The 26,458-nt window shown below is 32.9% G+C and overlaps 5 protein-coding genes and 1 long non-coding RNA gene across 8 annotated transcripts; 3 read left to right on the forward strand and 3 right to left on the reverse strand.

The window, feature by feature from the left end:
- Window positions 1-1,369: 1,369 nt before the first annotated feature.
- Window positions 1,370-3,526, reverse strand: LOC9306787 (bidirectional sugar transporter SWEET8). The gene is made up of 6 exons (XM_021016612.1): window positions 3,308-3,526; window positions 2,843-2,879; window positions 2,302-2,524; window positions 2,048-2,209; window positions 1,831-1,953; window positions 1,370-1,721 (listed from the first exon to the last, which is right to left on the reverse strand). Exons 1-6 carry the CDS (start codon window positions 3,348-3,350, stop codon window positions 1,587-1,589), a joined length of 723 nt encoding a protein of 240 aa, XP_020872271.1. The 5' UTR covers window positions 3,351-3,526; the 3' UTR covers window positions 1,370-1,586.
- A 5,578-nt stretch (window positions 3,527-9,104) lies between these two features.
- On the reverse strand, window positions 9,105-10,898 carry LOC9304736 (RING-H2 finger protein ATL46). Its single transcript, XM_021019241.1, has 2 exons — window positions 10,643-10,898; window positions 9,105-10,498 (listed from the first exon to the last, which is right to left on the reverse strand). The coding sequence occupies exon 2, from the start codon at window positions 10,478-10,480 to the stop codon at window positions 9,353-9,355; it is 1,128 nt and encodes a 375-aa protein (XP_020874900.1). The 5' UTR covers window positions 10,481-10,498; window positions 10,643-10,898; the 3' UTR covers window positions 9,105-9,352.
- A 490-nt stretch (window positions 10,899-11,388) lies between these two features.
- Window positions 11,389-14,378, forward strand: LOC9306789 (WAT1-related protein At5g40240). Of its 2 annotated transcripts, XM_021018722.1 has the most exons (8): window positions 11,389-11,879; window positions 12,161-12,361; window positions 12,438-12,503; window positions 12,582-12,695; window positions 13,055-13,304; window positions 13,384-13,542; window positions 13,617-13,768; window positions 14,085-14,378. In XM_021018722.1, the coding sequence occupies exons 1-8, from the start codon at window positions 11,824-11,826 to the stop codon at window positions 14,233-14,235; spliced, it is 1,149 nt and encodes a 382-aa protein (XP_020874381.1). In that variant the 5' UTR covers window positions 11,389-11,823; the 3' UTR covers window positions 14,236-14,378. The 2 variants fall into 2 exon arrangements, with proteins under 2 accessions (XP_020874381.1, XP_002868664.1); XM_002868618.2 differs by having other exon boundaries at window positions 11,392-12,361.
- A 39-nt stretch (window positions 14,379-14,417) lies between these two features.
- LOC9304737 (WAT1-related protein At5g40230) lies at window positions 14,418-17,082 on the forward strand. Of its 2 annotated transcripts, XM_002868619.2 has the most exons (8): window positions 14,418-14,639; window positions 15,008-15,229; window positions 15,300-15,365; window positions 15,448-15,561; window positions 15,833-16,082; window positions 16,158-16,316; window positions 16,391-16,542; window positions 16,793-17,082. In XM_002868619.2, the coding sequence occupies exons 2-8, from the start codon at window positions 15,012-15,014 to the stop codon at window positions 16,935-16,937; spliced, it is 1,104 nt and encodes a 367-aa protein (XP_002868665.1). In that variant the 5' UTR covers window positions 14,418-14,639; window positions 15,008-15,011; the 3' UTR covers window positions 16,938-17,082. The 2 variants fall into 2 exon arrangements, with proteins under 2 accessions (XP_002868665.1, XP_020874382.1); XM_021018723.1 differs by lacking the exon at window positions 14,418-14,639 and having other exon boundaries at window positions 14,666-15,229; window positions 15,309-15,365.
- A 1,141-nt stretch (window positions 17,083-18,223) lies between these two features.
- LOC9304739 (WAT1-related protein At5g40210) lies at window positions 18,224-20,670 on the forward strand. The gene is made up of 7 exons (XM_002868621.2): window positions 18,224-18,575; window positions 18,656-18,721; window positions 18,888-19,001; window positions 19,554-19,746; window positions 19,828-19,989; window positions 20,096-20,244; window positions 20,341-20,670. Exons 1-7 carry the CDS (start codon window positions 18,235-18,237, stop codon window positions 20,471-20,473), a joined length of 1,158 nt encoding a protein of 385 aa, XP_002868667.2. The 5' UTR covers window positions 18,224-18,234; the 3' UTR covers window positions 20,474-20,670.
- A 4,332-nt stretch (window positions 20,671-25,002) lies between these two features.
- LOC9304741 lies at window positions 25,003-25,768 on the reverse strand. Its single transcript, XR_002330775.1, has 2 exons — window positions 25,418-25,768; window positions 25,003-25,348 (listed from the first exon to the last, which is right to left on the reverse strand). It is a non-coding gene; the product is annotated as an uncharacterized LOC9304741 (long non-coding RNA).
- Between the last annotated feature and the right edge of the window lie 690 nt (window positions 25,769-26,458).

The raw sequence follows: 26,458 nt of genomic DNA on the forward strand, positions 1-26,458 counted from the left end.
GCAATTTTTCTTCAAGAAATTGTAAGCATGGTTCACTATAAACTTCTTAAATAAAGAAGACTCTTTCTCCGCCGTTATCTCCGTCTCTCCCATTAAAAACTAACCCCCAAAATTATGTTGTCAAATGCCCTTGAAACATCAAAGCATGTGCCACATTCAAATTATGATGATGTTTTCTTTCAACCCTTCGGTTTTTGCTAAGGTGTTCAGACACAAGTTGTTTGATGAACTATCCCTTTATGAAGAATTTGTTTTTAGTTTTATGAATTAGCTGCCATTAATCACTGCACACGTTTGTTGAATTGTCATGAGAAAAAGTTTGAGACAGTTTGAGAGTCTTGTAAAGTGTTTTCATAAATAAACAAAAGCCATGAAATTTTCTTGTGTTTTGAACTTGGTGTTCTTTCCACACATTTCTTTTTAAGATTTGATATAATCTTTCCACACATTTATTTTTAAGAATTGTGTTTATATATTTCGCGATTTTAATATATATGCCAACTAAAATACATGTCATAGGAAACTATTCCTACTTTAATAGTGTCATACCACAAATTAATAAAATTTTAAAAGTATAAAATTGTTGGATATGACTTAAATTAGATTGGGCTCATATTAAAGTCATATCCCAAAATAAAATTTAGAAATATATATGGATTTGATCAGTTACATAAAGTGGTTATGGTATGATGTGTTTAGTGTACAGTGGTATATGTTTTATAGTTGTAAATGATGGAAATATGGTATTTCAGAGATGTTTTTTAAGAAAAAAATTGACAAGAAATGAGCAAAACATAAGCAAAACATGAATAACAAAAATAATAATAGATAACAAAAATAAAAATGACTATTATCATTTTACTTAATTGTTTTTGCTTTTGTTTATCGTCTTAAGATTCTTAATTGTAAGTAATAATAAATATAAATAGGTAACTATATTAAATGAGTGTTTTGAATAGACCTAAAATCTTTAATGTAAAAATTTGTTTAGCACTTTAGCTTAGGTGGAAATTATAGGAGAAAACTGTTTAATAGATTGTTAAATTGGACATGTTGAACCTACATAATACTCATCATTGGACAAAAAATTGAATTCCTTCATACATTTATTGTTTTAAGAAAAAGTTAGCTAATTTGATATACTAGATAACAATCTAGTCAACTTAATTATTTGAATAGAAGATAACAAAAAAAAAAGAATTATTTGCCACAGAATCTTTGTAGTTTGAAAAACCTATTTCAATTCTCTATATGATAAATTATTTAAATATTTATTATAACTTAGTTAAGAAAAAGCATTGACTAGGTCCACCACACGGTCCACACATAAGAACAAAGAAACAGAATATGCATCTAAAACATAAATAAAAATAGCAAAAAAAATCCAAAACTTGATATTTTCCGTCAAAACGTTTCACACAACAAAAAAAAATGTAGTAGAAAAACAAATCCAGACAAATCCTCAAAATCCAGAAACTAAACAATTGAAAATTCTACCAAAATAAAAAAAAAACAGAAGCCTAAAACATACACACAAATTGTGTATGTAATGTACGTAAAAAGATTGAATCCAAAGAATTGATTCTTCAAACCCTGTTCGTTGCCGGAATCTCAACTTCTGATGGCTTCACCGTCTTCTCCTTCTTTGGAGTTGATTTGTAGTACATAAAGTACACTATCAACTGAGAAAGGGCCAAAAACGTTCCAATCCCATTACTTGCCTGTAATTTTATTTAAAATTAATTAATCACACAGTAAATCAAAACCATAGTCAAATTTCTTACAAAAAAATAATAATAAGTTTTGTTTTATATACAGAAGAGAACTTACGAGGACGTAGTAATCGATCTTGAAGATGAGCGAGTAAGAAGTCCAAATTGCAGCATTAACGAAACAGACCAAAGACAACAAGAATGGCATGTATTCAACACTCTTTGTTTTTACCACTGTAATCTGTTAATTAACAACAACAACAACAACAGTATCAATCAATCAATCAATCAATTAGAGACAAAAATACTAATTAAGGAAATCAAGAGAGACTTACAATGGCCAATGAAGGAGATGCATACATAGCAATGTTGAAGATATCGCAAATAATACCAACAAATGTTTGCTTAATGAAATCATTCTTAATCACGAAGAGCGTAATAAGAACGATAATCGCAACAGAAACAACTTCACCAAGTAAGTATAGCAAAATCTTCTTCTGCAAGTATACAAAACAACATCACCATAATGTAATCAGAATTAACCAAACCAATTAATTATGATTAATTAAGGCTTAAATAAATAACTTACACGATAGTTCTGCTTGTGACCACAGTACATCAAGTAGACACCAACGTAGAAAAGTTCGATGACTAACCCAACACCATTAATGGTAGACACTAGATAACTATCTTTGTGAACCACAGGGAGACCGTAAAACACCCACAACATACAATTCATCACCGTTGCTACGTATGGCACATACGAAAACTCCTCCACTGATTTCTTCTTGAAGATCCTCCAAAACGTTTTCCTATATAACCAATACAACACAAGACATAATCAAATTGTTATAATTCATATCTACAATAATCCTAAATAAATATTAACCACCACAATTCAACACATATCACACACATTATCAAATAACTCTCATCTACAATAGTCCTAGAAGTTAACCACCATAACACTATACATTATATATTGACTAAAGCATCTATTATTAGCAATTGGATTAGGTTTGATCTCAAAACTACATAAGATTATATAATATGTAAATCCATAAACACACACATATATCATGATTATATGATTAGTGATGCAAATTATAAAGAGGATTAAAGAATCTTACGCTGGTGCGGCAAAGAGGCCAAAGGAGATAACATTCCCTGCGTTACAATTACAAACGAGAGATAAATTTTGTTAATCACATTGAGATTTTTTGCTAATTAATCACATAAAACACAGATCAAATAAACATCCACCATTAGAATCAAGCTTAAACACACACAAAAAACATGAGCGATCATCGATAAATCTTCCATGAAAAAAGCTTCGGATTGAGATCGAAGAAAGAATCGAGGTCAAAAACACAACAAATATGTGAAGGATCGTGATCAATAAAGCTAAAATCAGTTTCGAATCATAAAACTCAAACACATCAAATATAGATCAAACATGAGAGATCGATAACAAATCCAGAGATAACAAAAAAGCTTCGGATTCAGATCAACAATGTATACGACGAAGAATCGTTAGTACGACGTGAATCAGAACGACGAAGAAGCAAATCGATAGAGAAGGAAGAGTCTGTTACCGATAACTCCGATGATGAAACGAACTTGTTTCGCATCAACCATTGTGAAATCGCCGTAAAAAGAGAGAGAGAGATTGAAGAAGAGCGCTAATGAAGAAGACCAAGTGTAGAAGAAAACCTAATCGAGAGCGTTTGGGAATTGTGTGTGTATCTCTCTCTATATATATAGAGAGATAGAGAGAGAGAGAGAGAGAGAGTTATTAGGAGATTAAGATAAGATAGACGTTTGAGTCAAGGAGTCAATATTCTCCTTAACTTGGGGAATTATCAAAAATATTAAATTCCCTATAAATTCTATTTGTCTGTTATGACTTTCTTTTATATTTTTTGTTCTTAATAAACGAATAGTTAATTTAACATTGATTATCAAGGGCCATTTTTTTTGGGAAATTATCATTATCTTTTCTTTTTTTTGGTATTATCCAGATTATCATTGTCCAAAGACTAGTAGATTTTGACCAAAGATTATCTTAAAATGCTATAAAATCGGATTTATGGTATAATATCTGATTTTCTGCAAATAAAGGATAAAAATTTAATGTCTTTTGACACAAAGAAGAATGTACAATGTCTAATACGTTTTTGATAAACCATAATATTTTAAAACATTTACATTACTTGAAAAAAATTTATACTCGGTAAAAAAACTAATGATATTTTTATTATTATTAATATATATCTTTGACTATGAAAACTTAATAAACGTATATTAAGAGTTTATATGTTCGTTTTTAATACAGTTTTAAGATAAATTTTGCTTGAAGTGTATGGATAAGCTTGAAATCTGAGTAAAAACTTACATTAATTAGTCGTTTTAATTTGTTTCTCTGATAATTAAAAAGATTCTGAATTTTTCAGAGTGGTCGTGTGTTCAAAGTTTTCCGTTACGTCCGTACTAGTTGTTACACGCCACGTCAGAATTCTGTTTCTTAAAATTACTAATATGGTCTTAGTCTTTTACGTAATTACGAGCTTTGCCACCAATAGTACAATTCACGACAAACACATGCAAAATCTACGAGCGATATCGAGGGACTTGCTGGCCACGGCAAATAAACCGGATGGTTATTTCCATTTTATTTATATCGGTTTAGATATACAATTCCGGTTTAGTCGTAAATGCAAACGCTTTACTGTTTTAGGCTTTATCCTGAGGTCAAATCCCTTATATATTAATTGAGAATATTTTTTAAAAAAAACCTTTATCTTCATGTGTGATTAATAAAAACGCCATGCTGACGTGTCGTTCTCTCAGAGCTTCTCAATTTATTTAATTAAAAACCCAACATTTATTAAGTTATTTACAGATTTTGTCATTAGTTTTATTTATATTTATTTTTCCACTTAATTTATGTTTTTTATTTTATTTAATTAATTAAAACGAAAATATAATTAATTAAAACAAAAATATATTTAAAATATGCAATTAAGATATACAAATCTATACAAAATAGAGTACCTAATATTTTGTATATTGATTAATATACAAAGAAATATATCATTAATTATGATAAACATAAACATTAATACATAAATGAAATTTCACTAATCTTGATAATCATTAATATACCACCGTTTATCTATCTAATAATATAAAAATCGAAGACCATCAATATCATCAATACATTAAAATTGGTTAATAATCGTTTTGTCCCGTACATAGTGCAGGTTGTTATCTAGTTCTTTATTGTTTGCGTAGAGTATAACAAGATTTACGTTTATTTCCAAAACTACAAGAATCATTAATTCACACGGACATAGATTTAGAAGATTTTACATTTTAAAGCATTGCATTTATTGTGGTCAAATTCACAACATTAATTAGAGTGTACATTACTCTTCTGCGTTATATTTCACCATATGTATGTATATAACAATATTTTCCACATAACAAATATTTCTATAATTTGACCCCAAAACAAAAATATTTCTATAATTTTTATATTAAAAAAAAACAAATATTTCTACAATTCTTTTTGATAAAAATGTAAAATGTCATTGTAAATGAAATTTTTTGGTTTTATCAATTGATTAATAAACTGCGAAACCTATTGATTTGTTCTATGTCAAAAGAATAAAAACATGGAAGCAAATATAGAATAGAGATTTGTATGAATAAGAATTCAAGATCAACAAAGAAAAACTCACTTTATTATGCTTAAGAAACTAACTCAAAACTTAAGCTCTTGTTCTCTCTTAAACCACACAACTCTCACACAAATAGGTCATGACTCAACCTATCTATTTATACAAGAAACTCAAATCCTAATCTCACCAGGATTATGTATATATTAGATAACTCCTAATATATTTGATATTATCCTCTCTAAACCATAATTCGGTTTAGTTGCTTCCCGTACAAGTTATCTTCAAGCTTACTCCAACAGCAAAGACAACTCTAAAATTCAGTGGGTGATTGGTTGAAGCGTAGTTTTAGATTTATTGCTTAAAGATTTTTGATTTTTGTTGTAACTGTTTTAGCTCTAATTGTAGAATTTTTGTTATAATTTTGTAGGCGGTAACTTGGATATGTAACTTTCAATTATATATAGTTTAAAATAAAAACATGATTTATAGTTATATAATTTATATAAATATATCGTGGGACTTGCTGGCCACGACAAATAAACCGGGTGGTTCTTTCAACTTTTTTTTTATATCGGTTTAGCAAAACGATTCCGGTTTAGTCGTAAATGCAAATGTTTGAACTAACTAAATACGAAATAAAATAAAAATAGAAAATAGATATTGTAGTGCGTGTTGCAATCCTCCACTTTGTTAAGAATATGGATGTAAGTATGTAACCCCTCATCGTCTGTCTTCCTACAATCATCAATAACTTGACTCTTTGAAATCCATTATGGCTTCTTTGAAGTCCACCCATGAGAAGACCCATAGGTGGACTAAGACTGCCACCAACCTCGTTGTGGCTCAATTGTTTGGTTTCTTGGCTCAGCTTCTCATGCCCAAGATCATTGACTTCGGTTCTGCACAAGTTTCAAGTATGTTTGAGAGTTTTCAACGCAAGGACAAGGAGAAAGATCATCCTTTCCTCTCCCAATCTTTGGAGGAATTCAAAGAATCTTACTAGGACAGGAGCCAAGACGCTATGAGCTAAAAAGAGAGAGTCAAAAACAGTCACAAAGAACAAGCATCATCAAGCTAAACATAGGTACGACAACAAAGATAAAACATGAGAGATCTATATAAACAAAAGCATTTTAGGATCAGATATTGTTTGAAAACACCTAACATGGAGTTCCTAAATAAGAGGGTACAAACATAACATTAAATTTTCACTCATGCTTCTAATCACTCACCATTAGAGTATAACACAAAACATCAAGGTTTACTCATGCTTCTAATCACTCTCAAGATCAGAGAGACTAACCGGTTCAAAACATAGAGAAGAAAGAGTTACTAATGGGAGATCATGATGTGAATTGAATATTTAAGATAGAGAGAATTTAATGTAGTGACCAAAGAACCAAACCATTTTCAAAACATAAAATAGGATCATATCATATGCTTAGTGAGAGCCGTCCCTAACAAGATGAAGGCCACAAGCCCAAAAAATAAATATGGGCTACTAATAGTTGGTTTACAAAATATGTAAAAGATTTGTATACAAAATATGAAAAAGAAAGCCACCTCATAAAATCCATTATATGAAACCCAAAAAAATAAACATAAAGATAGCATCAAATCACATAAACCTATTTGCAGTCATAACTAAAATTGTCAAAATTCTGCAACTTGATTTCAAATTGGGTCATGACAATTAGAGTATAACACATAACATCGAGGTTCACTCATGCTACTAATCACTCTCTAGATCAGAGAGACTAACCGGTTCAAAACATAGAAAAAAAAGAGTTAGTAATTATCTAGGAGATCATGATGTGAATTGAATATTTAAGAAGGAGAGAATGTAGTGACCAAAAAAACAAACCATTCTCAAAACATAAAATATGATCATATGCTTAGTAAGAGTCGTCCCTAACAAAATGAAAGCCATAAGCCCAAAAAATAAATATGGGCTACTAATAGTGTGTTTACAAAATATGGAAAAGATTTGTATACATATGGTACTCCAACCCCTTCCCTTATTTATCCTACTATGAGCCATAACCACTACACTAAAGAGAGTTTTTAGAAATTTAGCGGCCAGAAAATAGATAATATTTGCGAAGGCCGCAAGCCCATGCTTCGCCCCCTTGGCTCCATGGACGGCTCTGCTTAGTTTGTTCATATAATAAAAGATGGTATCTTTGATTTTGCTACACCTTAGATCACAATATCTTTATTTTCATCTAGATATGTTTGAATCATATTTTTGCTATGATCTTTTAATTTTTTTTCAGACAATTATTTTTAAAATAAAAAAAAAAACACAAACACTAAAATCAGAGGAAATGAGTTTCAGGGGGCATATTGGAGAAATGGATTTATTTAGAGGCAATCAAATTTTAGAGAAATTGAGAGAATTTAAAGATTTTTTTGGATTTAAGCTAATTTCATATAAGAAATCGAATCTTATGTAAAATTGAAGGACTTCGAGATCGGTTTATAGCATAAAAGACTTAGTATTCCAAGGAGTCCAAGCTTTCTGCTCTATACATGGACAAAGATTTGAATAGTCTATAGAACTTAGTGTTGACGACATATGAGAAATAAGAATGTAAAGAAACTATTATTAGATTACTATCATATAAGAGGTATATGTGCAATTATAGAGTTCTAGTTGTTCATTTGAATCGGGGAAAAGAGCCTTTCACTTCTATCCATTCATCTATCTTGCTCAATCTTTACTAGACTAATTACAATATTTTGCCATTGATGTTATCTCAACATATTACAATCCAATATATTTCGAAATTACCATTACAAGACAAATATATAAGGGATATATAACTGGTATATATTTCGAAAAAAACAAACACAACTTCAAATATAGCAACATTTGTATCATGCATATTGTTATTTAAAATTATTAAGAGATTGGACCTTCATCAACTCTTTACAAAATGTATATGATTGTTATTTATGTTTTTTAAAATTTTTTTATCGTTTTCAATTATTTTACGGGTAAAAACGAATTCCAATACAAAAAATCATTGATGAATAATAATAATAAAAAAATATTTATCACATGTTTTGTAATACACAAACAAATTTCGGATTCCGAATAATAATACAATACATTTTGTAACTAAAACTACAATGCATTTACTTAATAATCAACGGATAAACTATAGTAAAAGATATATGCATATAGAGAGGTCTAGTTGTTCATTTGTTCTTTTGGATTATCTTTTTATTTATTTATGTGCAATCAATCAAATTCCAGTGGGTATTGGTTTTGATGTCAAAGTCATAAAAACATATTGACCCTACAAAACATAAACCATTAGAGCCAAAGACTTTTAAAATTAAAGTCTTAAATGTAATTGGTTTACAGAAGATTTCATTTTTGTTTTGGTTATAGCACAAAGGGCCAAAAACTCCTAACCTAAACCAAAGACTAGATTGTGTTTGAACACAAGTCAAAAGTTCTCTTTTGTTTTCTAGATCCATATTTGAGTATATCACTTAAAAATTCCAAAACTAATCAAAAGAACTTATAAAATAAAAATAAAAGTAAATCATATTATAATCGATTAATTGATGTCTAATAAGAACCAGCATGTATATAAATAAATACATTTATATTTATAAAGTTAACAGTGAATTTGTTGAGAGAGTAAAGGAAAGTATATGGAAAAGAAGAAAATAAAGAGAACCAGTGACTCCAAAGTGAAGAAAAAAGAGACAAAGATAATAAAAATAAAGCTAAAGCATCAGTCTTTTGGAATCCATTATTGTTGAGCATACGTAATTTAATTTCATCTCATATGATTAACAAGCATAATGCAACTGAAGTTCTTATCAAGAATCAAACCCTTTTTAACAATATGGTACAACAGATAATTGTGAACCCCCCAAAATATGATCAGTAACAACCCTAAGTATCGATCATTTTGATTGAAAAATGAGCAAAAGATACTACCTTTCGTCATTCTCCAGCTTCTTATGTTCTTCCATCCATGGAAGTTTCGGAAGATCATCAACGTTAAGTGATGAAGAAGGCAACCTTCTTTGAGCATCTGAAGAGAATTTATCTTTCTTTGGCCATAACCAAATCTTCGAAACCGAAAAGCTCTCGCCTTTAGCCACACTATTGATCTTTTTGTTGTCTTCTGATGATGAATTCCCTGTCTGCTCAGATTCTTTGTCCTGAGGTTTCAAACGCGGCAGTCTATCGTTGGCAAACGGGACTTTAAGTTCTGAGTTACCAAGTATATACTGATACGAACCCATCGAGAAACATCTTCTTGCATCCAAATTACTGCTACTAGTCTCTCCTCCAGCAACAACATCCTGACCCTGACCATTACCAACATTGTCTAGCCTCTTGAATTTCCCCAATCTCACCGGTAAAACTCCTTTCTCCACAACAATTTCTTGGATCTCCATAGTTTTCTGGCTTCCATTCTCGGTCACACCCTCTTCATCTTCTCTTATATCATCGAAATCAAACATCGGGTTCTCCATTGAGAAACCAGGGGAAAAGAGAGTGCCACGACAAAGAGGACAAGTCGAATTTGACTGAAGCCAAGTATCAATACAGTTCAAATGAAAAGCATGACTACACATTGGCAACAATCTCAGCTTATCTTTCTCAGAAAACTCACAGAGACAAACCGCGCAATCGAATGGCTCTTGAGCAGCACCATTACCACCAACACTACCACTACCAACAATCTCTTTGTAGTGAAAAACAGGTAAAGCGTCAATAAAAGCTTGATCAAGACCAGAATCATTCAAATGAAAAAGCTGTTGAAGCTGTCTTTGAAGAGCATCACTAGTTGAAATCTCAGGGAATCTATTAGACCTTGAAGAAGCAGTAGCAGAAGGATGTTTAATAAGAAACCTAACCAGCAAATGAAGAAGCCCAGAAATGAAGAACAAGACAGCTAGAATCACAATTATAAACAAAACCGCCGGACTGATTCTGTTACCGGACGACGGTGGCGGAGGAGACGGCGGAGAAAGAATTGGGTCTTTGTAAAACGGTGGTGGGTACGCAAAGTTCCCATCTTTTTGCTCAATTTTGAATCGAACCCAAGACATCTTGTAAGATTTATGTCACTTAGAAACAAGATTTCACCATAAAAAAAAAAAGATCTCAATTTTCAAGATCTCAAAAGCTCAATCAAAAACAAACAACTCCAAGTTAAGTGGAGAAGAGTTCAAATTTCAATAACATCAACATCAGAGATACACAAAACTCACCTAAAAGCTCCCTCCAGATTCTCAGAAAAAGTGAGACAAAACCCTAATCAAAGAGGGCTTTTTTAATTTTTTCAAATATGTCAGATTTGCAGAGGAAGAAGAGAGAGTAAAGGAACTCTCTTTCCTCTTGCTTTCTCTCTCTTCTATCTCAATGTCTATCTCTATAACCTTTCCTTTTCTTGAGCTTTAATGGTGGAAATAGAAAACCCGAAGAAAATGGCAAAAGTGATTTTCGAAGTGCGAGGCAAAAGTTGGAAAACAACAACAACATTGAAGAAATTAAGTAAAAAGCTTTGAAAAATATGAAAATGAAAAATAAATAGAGTTTTATAGATTTGGGCCCACGTGTATTGATGTCAGATGGTCAACTCCAAAGACAAAAAATGACGGTTTCCTATGTTTTTGGACTTATATTAGATCCGTACTGGGCCGGACCAACAAGCCCAATTGTCTTATCGTAATCAAATCTACTATTAGGAGCGTGACCAGCTATTGTAATAGTGGACAATCCGGTTTAGTTTCGGTTTTGGTTGTCTTGGTTTCGTTTTCAGTTTTATCCATTTTACAAATACTTAAATGAAGAAAAATTATTTGTAATTTAGTTTTTGATTTAATGAAATTTTGGTTTTGGCTTGATTCGGTTTTTTAATTCAATAAATAACCTAAAATAAAACTTTTCTATAATTTTATTTCTATCTAATACTCTGATTATATTTGTAAACAGACCACTCGATTTATAGATAAATATCGGTTTAAGTGGTTTGGTTTAGCTCGATTTAATTCGGTTTAGTTCGGATCAAATCTCTACACTTGAGAAGCGTATCTCTGTCAAGTGTCAACGAGCGTCTCAAAATCTAACCGTTGGATCAATTCTTTTGACGGTCATAGTCTCGCCGGCAGCATCGAACGGGATGTCGCCGGATAAATCTCCCACGTGAGCTACTCCGCCGCCTACGACTGATAATTGGTGCGATCCTGGGGATTCTTTCAACAAGTTACTGTGATTTAGTTGCTTTATCTTCTGTTGTTGGAGGAATCGTAGGTTAGCGATGACATTGCTCTTGGAATTTGTCTTAAGTAAGTACGATTGATTGATTTAGGTTGCTTTTGATCTTTGGATGATTCTGTTGTTGAAGCTGATTCAGCAACTCTAAAGCAAAGTCTTTTATCAGTGGAGGAGAATGTTCAAATGCAAGTTGGAAAATTTCTCCAATTGGATGATTGAGAAGGTATTAGAGCTCTATGGCTAAAGGTCCTTGTCTTAGGTCTCGTGGAGTAGTAGAATATGGATCCTTGTGATGTGAAGTATTGTGTCAAGTTGGGATTATTTTATTAAGGAGAGGCTGATTTTTTCCACAATGTTGTCGTCTTTGATAAAGTCTTGGTTTTATTTAAACAAATGACTAATTCCCAAACGTGGTGGAGTTAACAACCAAAAACAACATGATTGATTGATTCTGAATTCACTGAGAGTTTCTGGGGATCTAGATATCAAAAATCTATCATGAGAGAAACAAGAGAAGAGAAAGTGGCGTGGAGGTATTTTACCAGAGATGTTGTGCCGTTTGCTGCTATGTTTGCGGTGGAGTGTACCACGGTTGGGTCAAACACACTGTTTAAGGCTGCAACTATAAGAGGATTGAGTTTCTATGTCTTTGTCTTCTACTCTTATGTTGTTTCAACACTTCTCCTTCTTCCACTTTCTTTAATCTTTGGAAGGTACTGATCTCCTCATCTATTATTTGGCCTAGTATAGTCTTTTCAAGAATATGAACTTACTTTTTTACATATGCAGGTCAAGAAGATTACCATCAGCCAAGTCTCCTTTTTTCTTCAAGATTTTCTTACTTGGGCTTGTCGGGTAATAATACATTCCTGCTTCTAGATTTATAAGGATTTCTGGCTTTTGTTTCTGGGTTCTTTAACTTGAGTGGAACAGGTTCATGTCGCAGATAGCTGGTTGTAAAGGTATAGAATATAGTTCCCCAACTCTTGCCTCTGCTATCAGCAACCTCACACCCGCTTTCACATTCACGCTCGCTGTTATCTTCAGGTTCCATCTCTTTCTCTTTCGTTTCCACACTAACTAACCATACAAAATCTCAATCCTTTTGTTTTTATGAAATGACTATTTTGACATCATCAGTTTTCCTTCTTATGTTCAGTGAGTAGTAGTTTATACACGGTACCATTTGATGCCAGTAAATACTAGAGAATACAGAAAACTTCTCACGTTGATTTAAAATACAAAGTAAAATTATAGAAGCATCACTAGTACAAGTACAACCCTGTGGTTGCTTAGAAATGTTTTGCCTCATTCTTTCATGAGATAAGTTGGGTGCATATGAAGTCTATTTGTTACTATCAGTCTTATTTTCGAACTGTTTTTTTTTCCTTGGGTGACTCATTAAGGATGGAACAAGTAAGGTTAAGAAGCTCTGCGACTCAGGCTAAAATCATTGGCGCAATACTATCTATATCTGGTGCTCTGGTAATTTTGCTATACAAAGGCCCACAAGTTCTCGCTGCTGCATCTTTTACACCTTTATCACCTACCATTTCACTTCACCAGCATTTGGCCTCATTAGAGTCAAAGTGGACAATCGGAGGGCTCTTGCTTGCTTCACAGTATTTTCTTATATCAGTTTGGTATATTCTTCAGGTACAAACACTTGAAAATTTCACCAAAAGACTTTGGGTTGTTGTTTACACATTAAATCTGTAGCTGTCTATGGTTTCAGACTCGTGTCATGGAGGTATACCCTGAAGAAATAACCGTAGTCTTCTTCTACAACTTATTTGCAACACTAATCTCAGTACCAGTATGTATTTTTGCGGAGAGCAACTTGACTTCTTGGGTGCTTAAACCAGACATTTCCCTCGCTGCAATCATATACTCGGTGAGAATCAGATCTTATATTCTGCTTCAAGTACTGATGATTTTATAAACTCAGAAATTGACACTTTGTTTCAGGGAGTCTTCGTTTCATTATTCAGCGCTCTTACCCACACATGGGGTTTGCATATGAAGGGTCCGGTATACATATCCTTGTTCAGGCCATTGTCTATTGCGATTGCAGTCGCCATGGGTGCTATATTCCTCGGAGATTCGCTTCACCTTGGGAGGTACCATCTCTTTTATCTTCTTACGTTCCAGCGCATTCAGAATTTTTTTTTATCTGTACTGAGAAATATAGTACTCAACTCTTGGTAGTTGAAATGCTTAGTATCATGTATCTATCTATGGATTCACATTTAGAGAATTATATGGTTTCTGGATTCTATTCTACATGAGCTCTCATAGATGGTTTCTTCTGTATTATTTAGCGTGTGAGAAACACTAAAGTCTCCACAATTCCATTGTATATCTCTGTGTAAACTGCAATAAGCATTTTGAGACAGTAATAACGTATATAGGTTTTGCATATATTGTGTTGGGCAGTGTCATCGGATCAATGATATTGTGCATTGGATTCTACACTGTGATTTGGGGCAAAGCAAGAGAGGATACAATCAAAACTGTAGCTGGTTCTGAGCAGTCACCTTTTCTGCTTACACATATCATAGAAGATGAAGCCTTTCCATTAAATTAGGATTGATGCAAGTGGATTCCTTATACTATTCATTAATAAATATGTATCCTTAAAACATGTGTTTATATATGTCTATACATAAAAGATATAATTTTCTTGTATTATTATGAGATTACATGTGAATGAGTAGTTTTTTTTCTTCATTCTGCCTCCTTTTCTTTGATTCATGCAATGATTTTGAAAAAGTGAATACATGGTCGTGTTATGAATCTGGTAGAAATATTTGGTCTTCTAATTATCTTGCCAGTGCGTTCACGACCTTGCATAAGTTTCTGGTAGATTCATCCTTGGAGGAGAATATTCAATTGGAAGTTAGGAAATGCTTCAGCTGGAGGATTAAGCGCTATGCACTCTTGGAAGAAAAAAAGATGACAGCTCCATGGCCAAAGAGTTCCTTTCTTAAGGTATACAGCTATCTTGGTAGATTTGTAGAACTCCATGGTCATAGAGTTTTTTGAACTGGGATCCCTAATTATCTGGATCTGATCCTTCATGATATGTATTTTATTTTTATTGTGACAATTGCGTAAAGTATTGGTCAAGTTGGTGTGAAGTATTGGTCAATGTATATATTAGTTGTGACAATGATGTAAAGTATTGGTTAAGTTGGTGTGAAGTATTGGTCAATGTATATATTAGTAGTGACAATGATGTAATTTATCTAAATAAATTAATGTACCATTTAGCAAATGTGATGGCCGATGGGATTAACCACTATGATTTCTTATGAACTCACGTTGACTTCTGAGAATTTTTGAAAGTCTGACATCAGATCTATGACAAGAGGAGCAGGAGAGGAGACAGTAGCATGGAGTTACTTTTGCAGAGATGTTGTGCCGTTCACTGCAATGGTCGCGGTGGAGTGTGTCACGGTTGGATCTAATACACTGTTCAAGGCTGCGACATTGAGAGGATTGAGCTTCTATGTCTTTGTCTTCTATACCTATGTTGGTGCTACACTTGTTCTTCTTCCACTTTCCCTCATCTTTGGAAGGTACTGATCTCCTCAAGTACTCGTGACCAGTATAAAATTTCAAGAATGAGAACATATTTTACATGTGCAGGTCAAAAAGATTACCTTCAGCCAAAACCCCCGTCTTCTTCTATATTTTCTTACTTGCGCTTGTCGGGTAATTATATACTCCTTATACTACTAGATTTATGGGCATTTACCTGTTTTTCTTTTCTGGTTTGCTAACTTTGGGGAAACAGGTTCATGTCACTGATAGTTGGTTGTAAAGGTATAGAATATAGTTCACCAACTCTTGCCTCTGCTATCAGCAATCTGACGCCAGCTTTCACATTCACGCTCGCCGTTATCTTCAGGTGCCACCTCGTTTTCTTTCGTTTCCGTTTTGGGATAGTATATAAATAATCTAGTTAACAATGGGGTAGTTCCACGCTTATTAACTGTTCAAAGTTTCAAGCCTTTTGCTTTTGTCACAGCCACTAGTACAAGTGCAACCTTGTAGTTGCTAAAAAATGTTGTGCCCACATGTTGTTCTGAGAGAGATAGGGGTAAACTAGAGGTTTGTTTGTTTCTATCATCTGAACATTTAACTCTTACTGTTACTGCTTCCTTGTGTGACTCTTAAAGGATGGAACAAGTAGTTTTAAGGAGCTCCGCGACTCAGGCTAAAATCATTGGCACGATAGTATCTATATCTGGTGCTTTGGTTGTTGTTCTTTATAAAGGCCCTAAAGTTCTAACTGATGCAACTCTTACACCTCCATCACCTACCATTTCGCTTTACCAGCATTTGACTTCATTTGATTCGAGTTGGATAATTGGAGGTCTTTTGCTCGCTACACAGTATTTGCTTGTTTCAGTCTGGTATATTCTTCAGGTATGAAAAAAGACATAGGATTTGTTGGTGACACATATAACTCTTGCTAAATGTGGCAGCTCTATATGATTTCAGACTCGGGTCATGGAGTTATACCCTGAAGAAATAACTGTAGTATTCTTGTACAACTTATGCGCAACACTAATCTCGGCACCAGTATGTCTATTTGCGGAAAAAGACTTGACTTCTTTTGTACTTAAACCGGGTGTCTCCCTTGCTTCAGTCATGTACTCGGTGAGAATCAAACCTAATATGTTGCTTCAAGTAATGACTATATTTGAAGCTCAGAAATTAACACTCTGTTTCAGGGAGGCTTAGTTTCATCATTTGGCTCAGTTATACACACATGGGGTCTGCATCTGAAGGGTCCAGTCTACATATCCTTGTTCAAGCCATTGTCTATTGTCATTGCGGTCGCTATGGGTGTTATATTCCTCGGCGATGCACTTTACCTTAGGAGGTACATTATCGTTCACAATCTTCCTAAATAGCACACTCAGAAGATTTTATCTAGCTTGTCTCTATATTGAAAAACAAACATAACACTCAGCTTAAGTGTCATGTATCTATCCATGGAATTACAATTAGAGTTATATGGTTTCTGGTTCTAATTCGTCACCAGTCACACTTAGCCGCCATATATAGTTTCTAAATAGGTCTTTCGAGACAGTACTAACCGATGTAGATTTCGGCATATATGTTGTGTGCAGTGTCATTGGATCAGTGATTCTGAGCTTAGGATTCTACACTGTGATTTGGGGAAAAGCAAGAGAGGATTCAACCAAAACTGTGGCTGATACTGAACAGCAGTCCCCTTTGTTGCCTTCACACACCATAGAAGATGAATCCTCATAAAGATGTGACTGATGCAAGTGGAATCTGTTTATAGTACATATAATAATTTTTTATGTTTTTCTTCTTGTACTATTTCAAGGGACAAATAGGGATTTTTTATTAATGGAAGACGACTGATATTGCCATTAATACTTATACCTTGATATTTACCTTCGCTATGCTTGGTTCTGAGCTCATTTTGACTTCAGAGAAATCTAGAATATCTTCAGGGGAAGAGACAGTGGCATGGAACTTTTGCAGAAATGTTGTGCCATTTACTGCAATGATTGATCGCAGTGAAGGGTGCCACGGTTGGATCTAACACACTGTGCGAGCTTAAGAGGATCGAGCTTTTATGTCGTTGTCTTCTACTCTTATGTTGTTGCTACACTAGTCCTTCTTCCAGTTTGCTTCATCTTTGGCAGGTATTCTCATTAAATACTCTTTCCCGGTATATAATGTAATAGCATCTGAGCTAGAAATCAAACCTTATATATATAACTTGCTTCAAATACTGACTCTTAGCTTAAGCTCAGAAACTAACACTCTGTTTCAGGGAGTCTTTGGTTCATCATTGGGCTCAGTTATACACACATGGGGTCTCCACCTGAAGGGTCCAGTCTACGTATCTTTGTTCAAGCCGTTGTATATAGCAATTGTAGTCGTCATGGTTGCTATATTCATTGGCGATGCACTTCACCTTGGGAGGTACCATATCTTTCAACTATAGCGTTTCTTTCTTGAGAAACATAAGTGATATAAACTTAGTTATATGTTGTTGAAATCATGAAATGTGTAGCCTCATGATCTTCATGTTTACAATGTTGCATCTCTGTGTTATTGGCAGTGTGATTGGATCAATGATATTGAGCTTTGGGTTTTATACTGTGATTTGGGGCAAAGCAAGAGAAGATGCAACCAAAACAGCAAATCTTTCTGAGTAGTCACTTTTGTTGCCTAAACAGTAAACACAACAGAGAAAATGAAACCTTATCATGAAGGTGTATGTTGGATGCAAGATGGTGGTCCCTATCAAGAATTTAGTTTTATCTTCTCTTCTAATTTCTTGGATTCATTTAGTACCCATTTGAAGATGGGTCCTATTTTATTTATCTTGTCTATCTCTATATCTATATTTATGTCACATACACTCACATGTTATAAGTTTTTATTTAAAGATTATTATGTAAGAATAAAATATGGAACGTGTGTTAAAATCTAGCCACAACATGTGTAGGAATCCATTTAGTTAAAATTTCTCAAAGACCACACATATTTCAGACCCAACAATAAATGTTTTACAACCAACTCAAGTTACATGAAGATAATAATTAATCATTTATTTGATGGAGACTGTTTCACATGTCTTTACCCATCAAGACCCCATGAACTAATATATACAAATTTCACACAGAGAGAGAGAGAGGGGCTTAGCTTAAAAGAAAGAGGAAGCCAAGAAGTCAAAATGGTTCACGGAAGGTTATGTAACAGGGACGGCTTGATCTTGACGGCGATGGTGGCGACGGAGTTTTCTAACGTCGGAGTAAACACTCTGGTCAAAGCAGCGACTTCCAAAGGACTTAGTCCATTCGTGGTTCTCGTTTACTCTTACACATTTGGATCTCTTCTTCTTCTTCCTCTTACCTTCTTCTCCTTCAGGTTCTTCTCATTCTCACGACTCTGTTTCAAGTTTTTGATAGGTATTAAATAATTTCTCTTATATAGACTTTTCTCTACAGATCAAGATCTCTCCCTCCGTTGACGTTTTCAATTCTATGCAACATGGGAATTCTTGGTCTAATTGTGTAAGTTTTTATTTATTTTGTAACCCTAAATTTCGTAGCATTTGAATCCATATATCTTCATATGTCAATTGATTGGTTCTTGAATTTGATACTTTTTAAAAAGTATATTGTTTATGGAAGAAATTTCTTACTTATAATTTTGTATTTGTCTTCATAAAAAGAACAGAAGTGCGTCTCAAATCTTAGGCTACAATGGGATAAAATATAGCTCGCCGACTTTATCTTCGGCCATGAGCAATGTCAATCCTGCTTTTACCTTCATCCTCGCCGCTGTTTTCCGGTAAATCTATTTACCAAATATCTCAAATATAATAAATGATTAGTTGAAATCATTTAGCTTTTTGATTTTGTTTGCTTTACGTTACAAGATTGCTTATGCTAAAATACAACCGTAAACTTGAAGTTTTCAATGGTTGTTGACAAAAAGGAAAAGAAATCTCTCCATGGACCATGGTTGATGAAAATTAGAAAAGAAAGAGATCTATCTATCGTTATAGTTAATGTCACACATATTATTTTTTATAATGAATTCTCCAATCATCGTTTCATTAGAGCTCTTTTCTCGCCGCAAGACTCGCGCTGAGTCCACGGGATTTGTACTTAGTTTTTAGATTAATTTACAACTGAAAATGTGTACAAGTCCCATTTTAATATTAATGAAAACGTTTGTGTGAAAAGTCAACAAATTAAAAAATAAGAAAACGTGTATGGGAAAGCAAAAAGAATTACCGAAAACGTGTGGAAAGGCAATGTTTTTGAAGATTTCTTGAAAACTTACTTACCACAACAGAAATTAAGAACAAACCAAATACCTTTTTTTTTTTTTTTGAAGCATGGAGAATATATCTCTAAGGAAAAAGAGTAGTGTAGCCAAAGTGTTGGGAACAATATTGTCAATAATAGGTGCACTTGTTGTGACTCTCTACCACGGTCCAATGTTAATGTCTTCACATTCGGATTGGATCATCGGTGGTGGCCTTCTTGCTCTCCAATACATCCTTGTCTCCGTCTCTTACCTTGTTATGGTATACCTTACAAGATAATGTTATATCCAAAATGTCACTGAAATAGTGTAGTATGGTAACTCAAAACTCGGCTACTTATAGGCTCACACAATGGGTCGATATCCATCTGCGGTCGTTGTGACGCTGGTGCACAATGTTTGCATCGCTGTTGTGTCGGCATTCGTGAGTCTTTTGGCAGAGAAGGATAATCCGAAGGCATGGGTCATAAGATTTGACATAACCTTAATTACCGTAGTAGCAACGGTACTTATAACATTTTGTTATAATCTTTAATTTGATTTCATATGTTTGTTAATTTATTCGTTTTTCTTGGTCTTGATGATATATATGGAATATACATTTTTCATAGGGGATTTTGAGTTCGGGATATTATGTTATACATACGTGGGCAGTGAGTCATAAGGGACCTGTGTATTTGTCGATGTTCAAACCGTTATCTATATTGATTGCAGCCGTATCAACTTTCATTTTCCTCGGCGAGTCGCTCTATCTTGGAAGGTATAACACAAACTTATTGCTTCTCTTTTTCTTCATGATTTTAATATCACTATGTAAATCTCATTTGTCAATCCTTCTCGTTATGTTTGGTTACAGTGTGATGGGAGGAATATTGATATCAATTGGCTTTTACATGGGGTTATGGGGTAAAGCCAAGGAAGACAAAGTTGACATATTAGGAACCATAGAGTCGTCTCCTTCACATAAAGCTCCCCTCTTGGAGAATTAAAAGCAAATTATAGTATTCACTTTATTTTTTAGTAAGTGATCTTTTTGACAGATAGATGATATGTGGTGTGTGTCATCCATTTTACGATGTAGTTCGACCAAAAGTCCAAAAATCATAAAAATATCCAAATGTATTTAGAAGAATTAAACGAGAGAAAGAATAGACGACACAAACCAGAGACACGTATTGTTTGTTAATTTCTTTTTTTTTTTTTTTGATTCGTATATCATATTCATAAATGTAGCAGAATAAGAATCACGAAAAATTTGTATATGATCAAGAATGTTTTGTTTTGTTTTATTACTGATTCTGTTTTCTCGAAAAATTTATTTCCTTCTACAAAAATCAACTTACCAAAAATTAGTTCATCCTCTATTATATTTAATAATAAATAATTTCTTATCATATACTATATATCTCGTTTTCAGTCACTCCAATTTCAGATTTTAAGAATCTTAATTTCCTTTTGGTTCCCAAAAATCCAAAGTATTAATGATTCGAAATTGATTATGATACTTACAAAATATATACATCAGATACATCTGAGAGTAAATCAATGGCTGGTATCGACCTTCCCTCTGATTTGGTCATTGACATACTCGCGAGAGTTCCGGTTAAGAATCTGGTCCGGTTCATTTGTGTGTCTGCAAACGATGGAGATTGCTACTAAGAAGCAAGAACTTCATCAAAGCACAAATGACTTACGCCCCAAGAAAGATTCTTGCGATCCAAGACAATGGAGATTCTCCTCCTCGTAGCATCCTTTTCGAACAAGAAAACAATGGTAAACCAAAAATGACACTCAAAGATGCCGATCTAACTTACAGGGACGATAGTTTGGTCGATTTTGATGTGATTGGACATTGCGATGGAGTGTTCTGTATCTGGCTCCAAGACAGGACTTTAGCTGTTTGGAATCCGTTGCTGAGACAAATAAGAAAGGTATCATCAAAATCTACTAAGCCAATAACTTCTCATGATTTGATAGGTTTTGGTTATGATCATTTTCATTGATGATTACAAGATCGTGATCTTCTCAGCATTGTCTGAAACCATTAAGGCTCCAAAATATTGGTCTCGAGGCGAAATCTTCACAGTGAAATAATCTTCGCGCTTGAGTATTGATCATTTCCTGAAATTCGTCGTTGTTTCGACGTAAGAGGGACTCTTGCAGGCAATAAAATCTTCTGGCAAGTGAACAACAACCCGGAAAACGTAGCTGAATCAGAAACTATTCTTAGTTTTGATCTATCGTCAGAGAAATTCGAGTACAAGTCTGTTCCTAGAGATATTAAAGGATTGATTCGAGGTTTAGTTGCAGTACGCGGATGTCTAGGGTTTGTGGGAATGTACCTGTTCCAAACAATGCATAAGATAGTTGTTTGGACCGCAAGTAATGAAAAATCTTGGAGCAAGTTTACAGTTAAAGAGTGTTTCCATGATGGCTTTTTAGGGCCTCAGAGAAACGAAGTTGCTTTACTTGGGACGCATAAGAATAAAGATGAATGGAAAGTGAAGTATTTGGGACACGAAGCTATGGAGATTTTCACTTATAACTTGGGAGGATGGTAAGTTTATTAAGATCGAGACCAATTTCAGGACTTGCTCTTTTACTTTATATGATTATGTTGACACTTTATTTCCGTTAACTAATGCTTTTTTAGATTTATGTAGACTTTAAATTTTATTCTACGAGTGTTTTTTGTTTGGGTGATACTTGTTCTACATTTCTCAATAATTGAGTCTTTCGTTTACTGGAATCTTTGGTGAATTGTCACATGCAGTAAAAGTAAATTCAATGTCTTTGACCAAGGAATCATAGAAATTTATCAATGATTAAAATTTCTAATAATTCCAAATTTCCAATGAAGAAATTAATGGATAAATCAACAATTTTTGTCTCCTCAATATCACTTTTGACACCCTATCAAACTTTGAACAATTTACCTATCTTTCTCTTTATCGTTGTGTATGTTGTACTGATTTAGACTTGTATTGTGGGTATGTCCGAGTTTACCGTTTGTAATCGATTAATTATGAAGTGAAGTTATTTGACAAAAACGAATCAACATTTTCTAAAACAATAAACCACAACCATATATCAAATACTTAGACCCCTCCACAGTTACATATTTCAACGAAATTAAATTACAAATATTTTTCTCATCAAAGCCACCTAAATTTATAATATGATCTTATTACTGATTAATTAATTAATTAGTGTTGATTTAAAATAAAATACTCATGCTAATTAGTGGATTCATACTTTTATTAAATATTTTAAGTTATGGAGCATTGATATCACTAGAATTTTACATTGTGTGTTATGGAGAAAAGTAGACATATCATTAGAAACCGTAGAATCATCTCCTTCACAAAAAGAATTCCCCACTAATTAGCATGTTAGCTAATAATTTCTCATACATTTCACTTTTTTTTGGTATATATGATCATTCCACCAATAATTTAAACTAAAAGAAAAAAAAGAAAAACATAATCCTGAGACATATAAATGCTATTGAAAGACTCTTTCTTTTTCTATATGCTTCATTCTCAGAGCCGTGCAAGGTTTGAAAAAGAAACCTTCGCCTATGGCATCATTTTTTGGAAAACTATTAAGCAAGCCCTTAGTACTATTTAGTTGTAGTTTTATCCAATAATTATCCACGTTTACTTTTCCTACCTTTTAATTTGATTGAAACTATTCAATTTTAATCAATTTGATAAGTGAAACAAAAATGAATAAATAGACAAGTATAGTCTACATCGTTTATCAAAGTAACCTTGTTCTCTCATATATTCTTCTTTTTGTTTTTAATCGTTCTTAGTAGAACACTCTATATTGTTGAGGTATGGTATAAGATTAATTGGGATATTTGGCTATATTATCTATTGAAAAAGAATATAATTAGATGAAAATTTGATTCTCAAAAATTCATTATCATAAGAAAAGTTTATGTTTTATAATTAGTCTTTTGTTTGCTAGGTTAGTTCTTTATATGTTTTTATTATTTGACGATGGTGTTTAGTATTGTTGATTGTAAATTTCTTTTATTATTTTTGTTCGCTTATGGCATCAGTAAACGTTGGCACGGCTCTGTTCATTCTGGATATTTTGCCAAATACACAAATGTAAAAGAACAAGAAGAATCAAGAAACATCAAATATTTGATTTGAGATTTTGAAGCTCTTTGTCTTTCAATGATTCTGTATTTGTTTATGTGACATTCCGTAGACAAGAATCTCTCTTTCAATATTATATGTGAAACAATTAATAAATCAACAAGTTTTGTACAAAAAGAAAATTAACAATTAATAACCCCACTATTTAATTAATAACCCCACTAAAAGAACAAGAAGAATCAAGAAACATCAAATATTTGATTTGAGATTTTGAAGCTCTTTGTCTTTCAATGATTCTGTATTTGTTTATGTGACACTAGATGTTTGCCCACGCGACGCGTGGGTTATTGCATATATTTTTTTTATGTAAAACAAATAAATGAAATATATTTTGTAAGCAATACAACAATAATAAAGCATATATAAAAATAATAGATGAATGAGAGTTAACAGCTCAATATATAGACTTAAGATTTTCACTTAATATTTTCGAGATTACAACTTGGTTCAATATATGTTTTACTTACCTTTTTCCAAAGCATTACTAAATTTCAACTACTAAAAGAGAACCATCTGAAAAATGACATTCATTGTGTATAGTAGTCTTCTCCTTCTTCTCGTCTTTTGTCTTCTTGATTTTCTTCTTAATCTTTGTGCAAGAATATCAAATTTATTTGAGTGTACCCAAATTTAGGTTAATATAGATTGAATGTAATGAATGTTTTCGGCAAAGAAAACCTACAATAATGCATCTTCTCTACTCTTTTTTTTTTTAAAGACATCTAAAGTAGCACAAACGATTGACCGTACGTAGGATTTCTTGGTTTCATGTCACCTCCTCTTCACAATCTCTTTCAAAAGTGACAAAAATATATATATTGAAACACCATTTGTTGAATTAGAAGATTAAATGTTATACAATTTACCAATAATAGAAAACTTGGAATATGATGGTTTGTGAGATGTGTGTGTTAATATTTATAGGGAATTTTTTGTAATAAAAGCATAATATTATACCAAACATATAATTCAAAATAGATGTCAATAGGGAGAGTCAACTGCAAGCAAAATACTAAACGTTAAAACAATAATGCAACATTCATGTACCTCCATATGATTTTGGGTTGACAGCAGTTATGATTAGAATTGTTGCTTTCCCAACAATAGTTGCATATAATTTACGAAACTCCAAAGCACAAGCATCCCAAACCATGACACGAACATTTTTCCCACTATGAAAATGTCCAAATTAAAAAAATTAGTGGAAAAATAAATAAAGTAAATCATACATGTTTTAAAAGTAAATTTCTGCTTACTCAGCCAAAAGAAGATATAAAGTTATTTTTTCATCGCATGATAGGTCCTCTAGATTGGATCCTTGAATCTTTGTTAATTCTCCAACAACATCTGCAAATTATAAGATGTGGAATTTATTGATAAGAAATGGGTCTTGTAAAAATAGAGTAACCAAAACTTTACTAGGTAAGTGATGGTTTGTTCCGGCGAGAGTCCATAATTCGTTATATTGTCGAAACCTAAACATCTCATTAGGAATTGGAGGACTCGTTTCTTCAATAGGGTTAATGATGGTGCCATCTAAGAATTTAATGACATGGAGATGATCCGTTAGTTGTATTTTCCATAGCTAGCATCCACTTGGAATTCTGATATATTGTAAACTTTTTCCTCATGAAGATCATCTCTGAAGCGATAAGCTCGGTATTGGGGTATAGTTACTTGGATTAAAGTAGACTGCAACATAATAGTAAATTTTTATTAGATAGACATGTAAAAGTATTCTAAATTATTAAAAGATTGTACCTGTTGGTCTAGTAGCAGAAAGTCTAGGCTAAAATTTTTCCCATTTTGATGGAAAGATTTAGCTAGCTTGCCATTTGCGTAGGAGTCGACCACATATAGACTGAGATTGCCGACCTATTTCAAGCTCTTTGAATGGAGTAATGGCCATTTGGTTTAGTGGGATTGTTACGTGAAGGTAGGGAGAGGAGTTGCCTTTTTTTTTTTTGGTACGTTGCAAATAAAGAAATGGAGTCTTATATAGGAGGTGAATGATTTAAGTAAGAATATAGAACTATCATAAAATAAATTTCAATGTAGAATATAGCTGTTGTATAAGACGTTTCACTTTCAATTATCATGATGATGACGACCATTAATTCCATATTTGGAGTCATGGACTTTTCCTTATACAAACGTAACCCTAAATTAATGCTATAATTATTTGGAGTCTTTGACTTTTCCTTATACAAACGTAATCCCTATATTAATGCAATAAATATTTGTCTCTAAATATATATTTAATATTTGATTTAAGTGATTCTGAAAATAAACGTAATGCATAAAATTTAATTATAAGATTTAATAGGATTTAATTATAAGATTTAATGGTTTAAAATTTTGAATTATTTTTAAAATAAAAATGACAAGTGGACCAATCACAAGAGATTGAAACCCTACTTCTATATGTATGATTCCGTAGACAAGAATCTCTTTCAATAGTATATGTGAAACAATTAATAAATCAACAAGTTTTGTACAAAAAGAAAATTAACAATTAATAACCCCACTAAATCAATATTTTCAAAAATAAAATATAAGCATCAAGTCAAATAGAAACTTCAATTACAAGTCCTTTCTCATAAAAGTCACATAAAATTTATTATGATTCCAATTAATTTTGTAATTAATGTTATTAGAGTTAGATGAGAAGAGAATTGGAGAAAGAAGAAGAAGAAGAGATGTAGAAGAAGATGCTTTTACTTCATTGTTTCTAGATAATCGTTTACAGAGAACGATAGAAAAATACAAAGAGGAGTCCATTTTCTCATTATTATCCTCAAC

This window comes from Arabidopsis lyrata (assembly GCF_000004255.2).
Source record: "Arabidopsis lyrata subsp. lyrata unplaced genomic scaffold ARALYscaffold_7, whole genome shotgun sequence".
In the NCBI taxonomy this organism is placed as follows: domain Eukaryota; kingdom Viridiplantae; phylum Streptophyta; class Magnoliopsida; order Brassicales; family Brassicaceae; genus Arabidopsis; species Arabidopsis lyrata.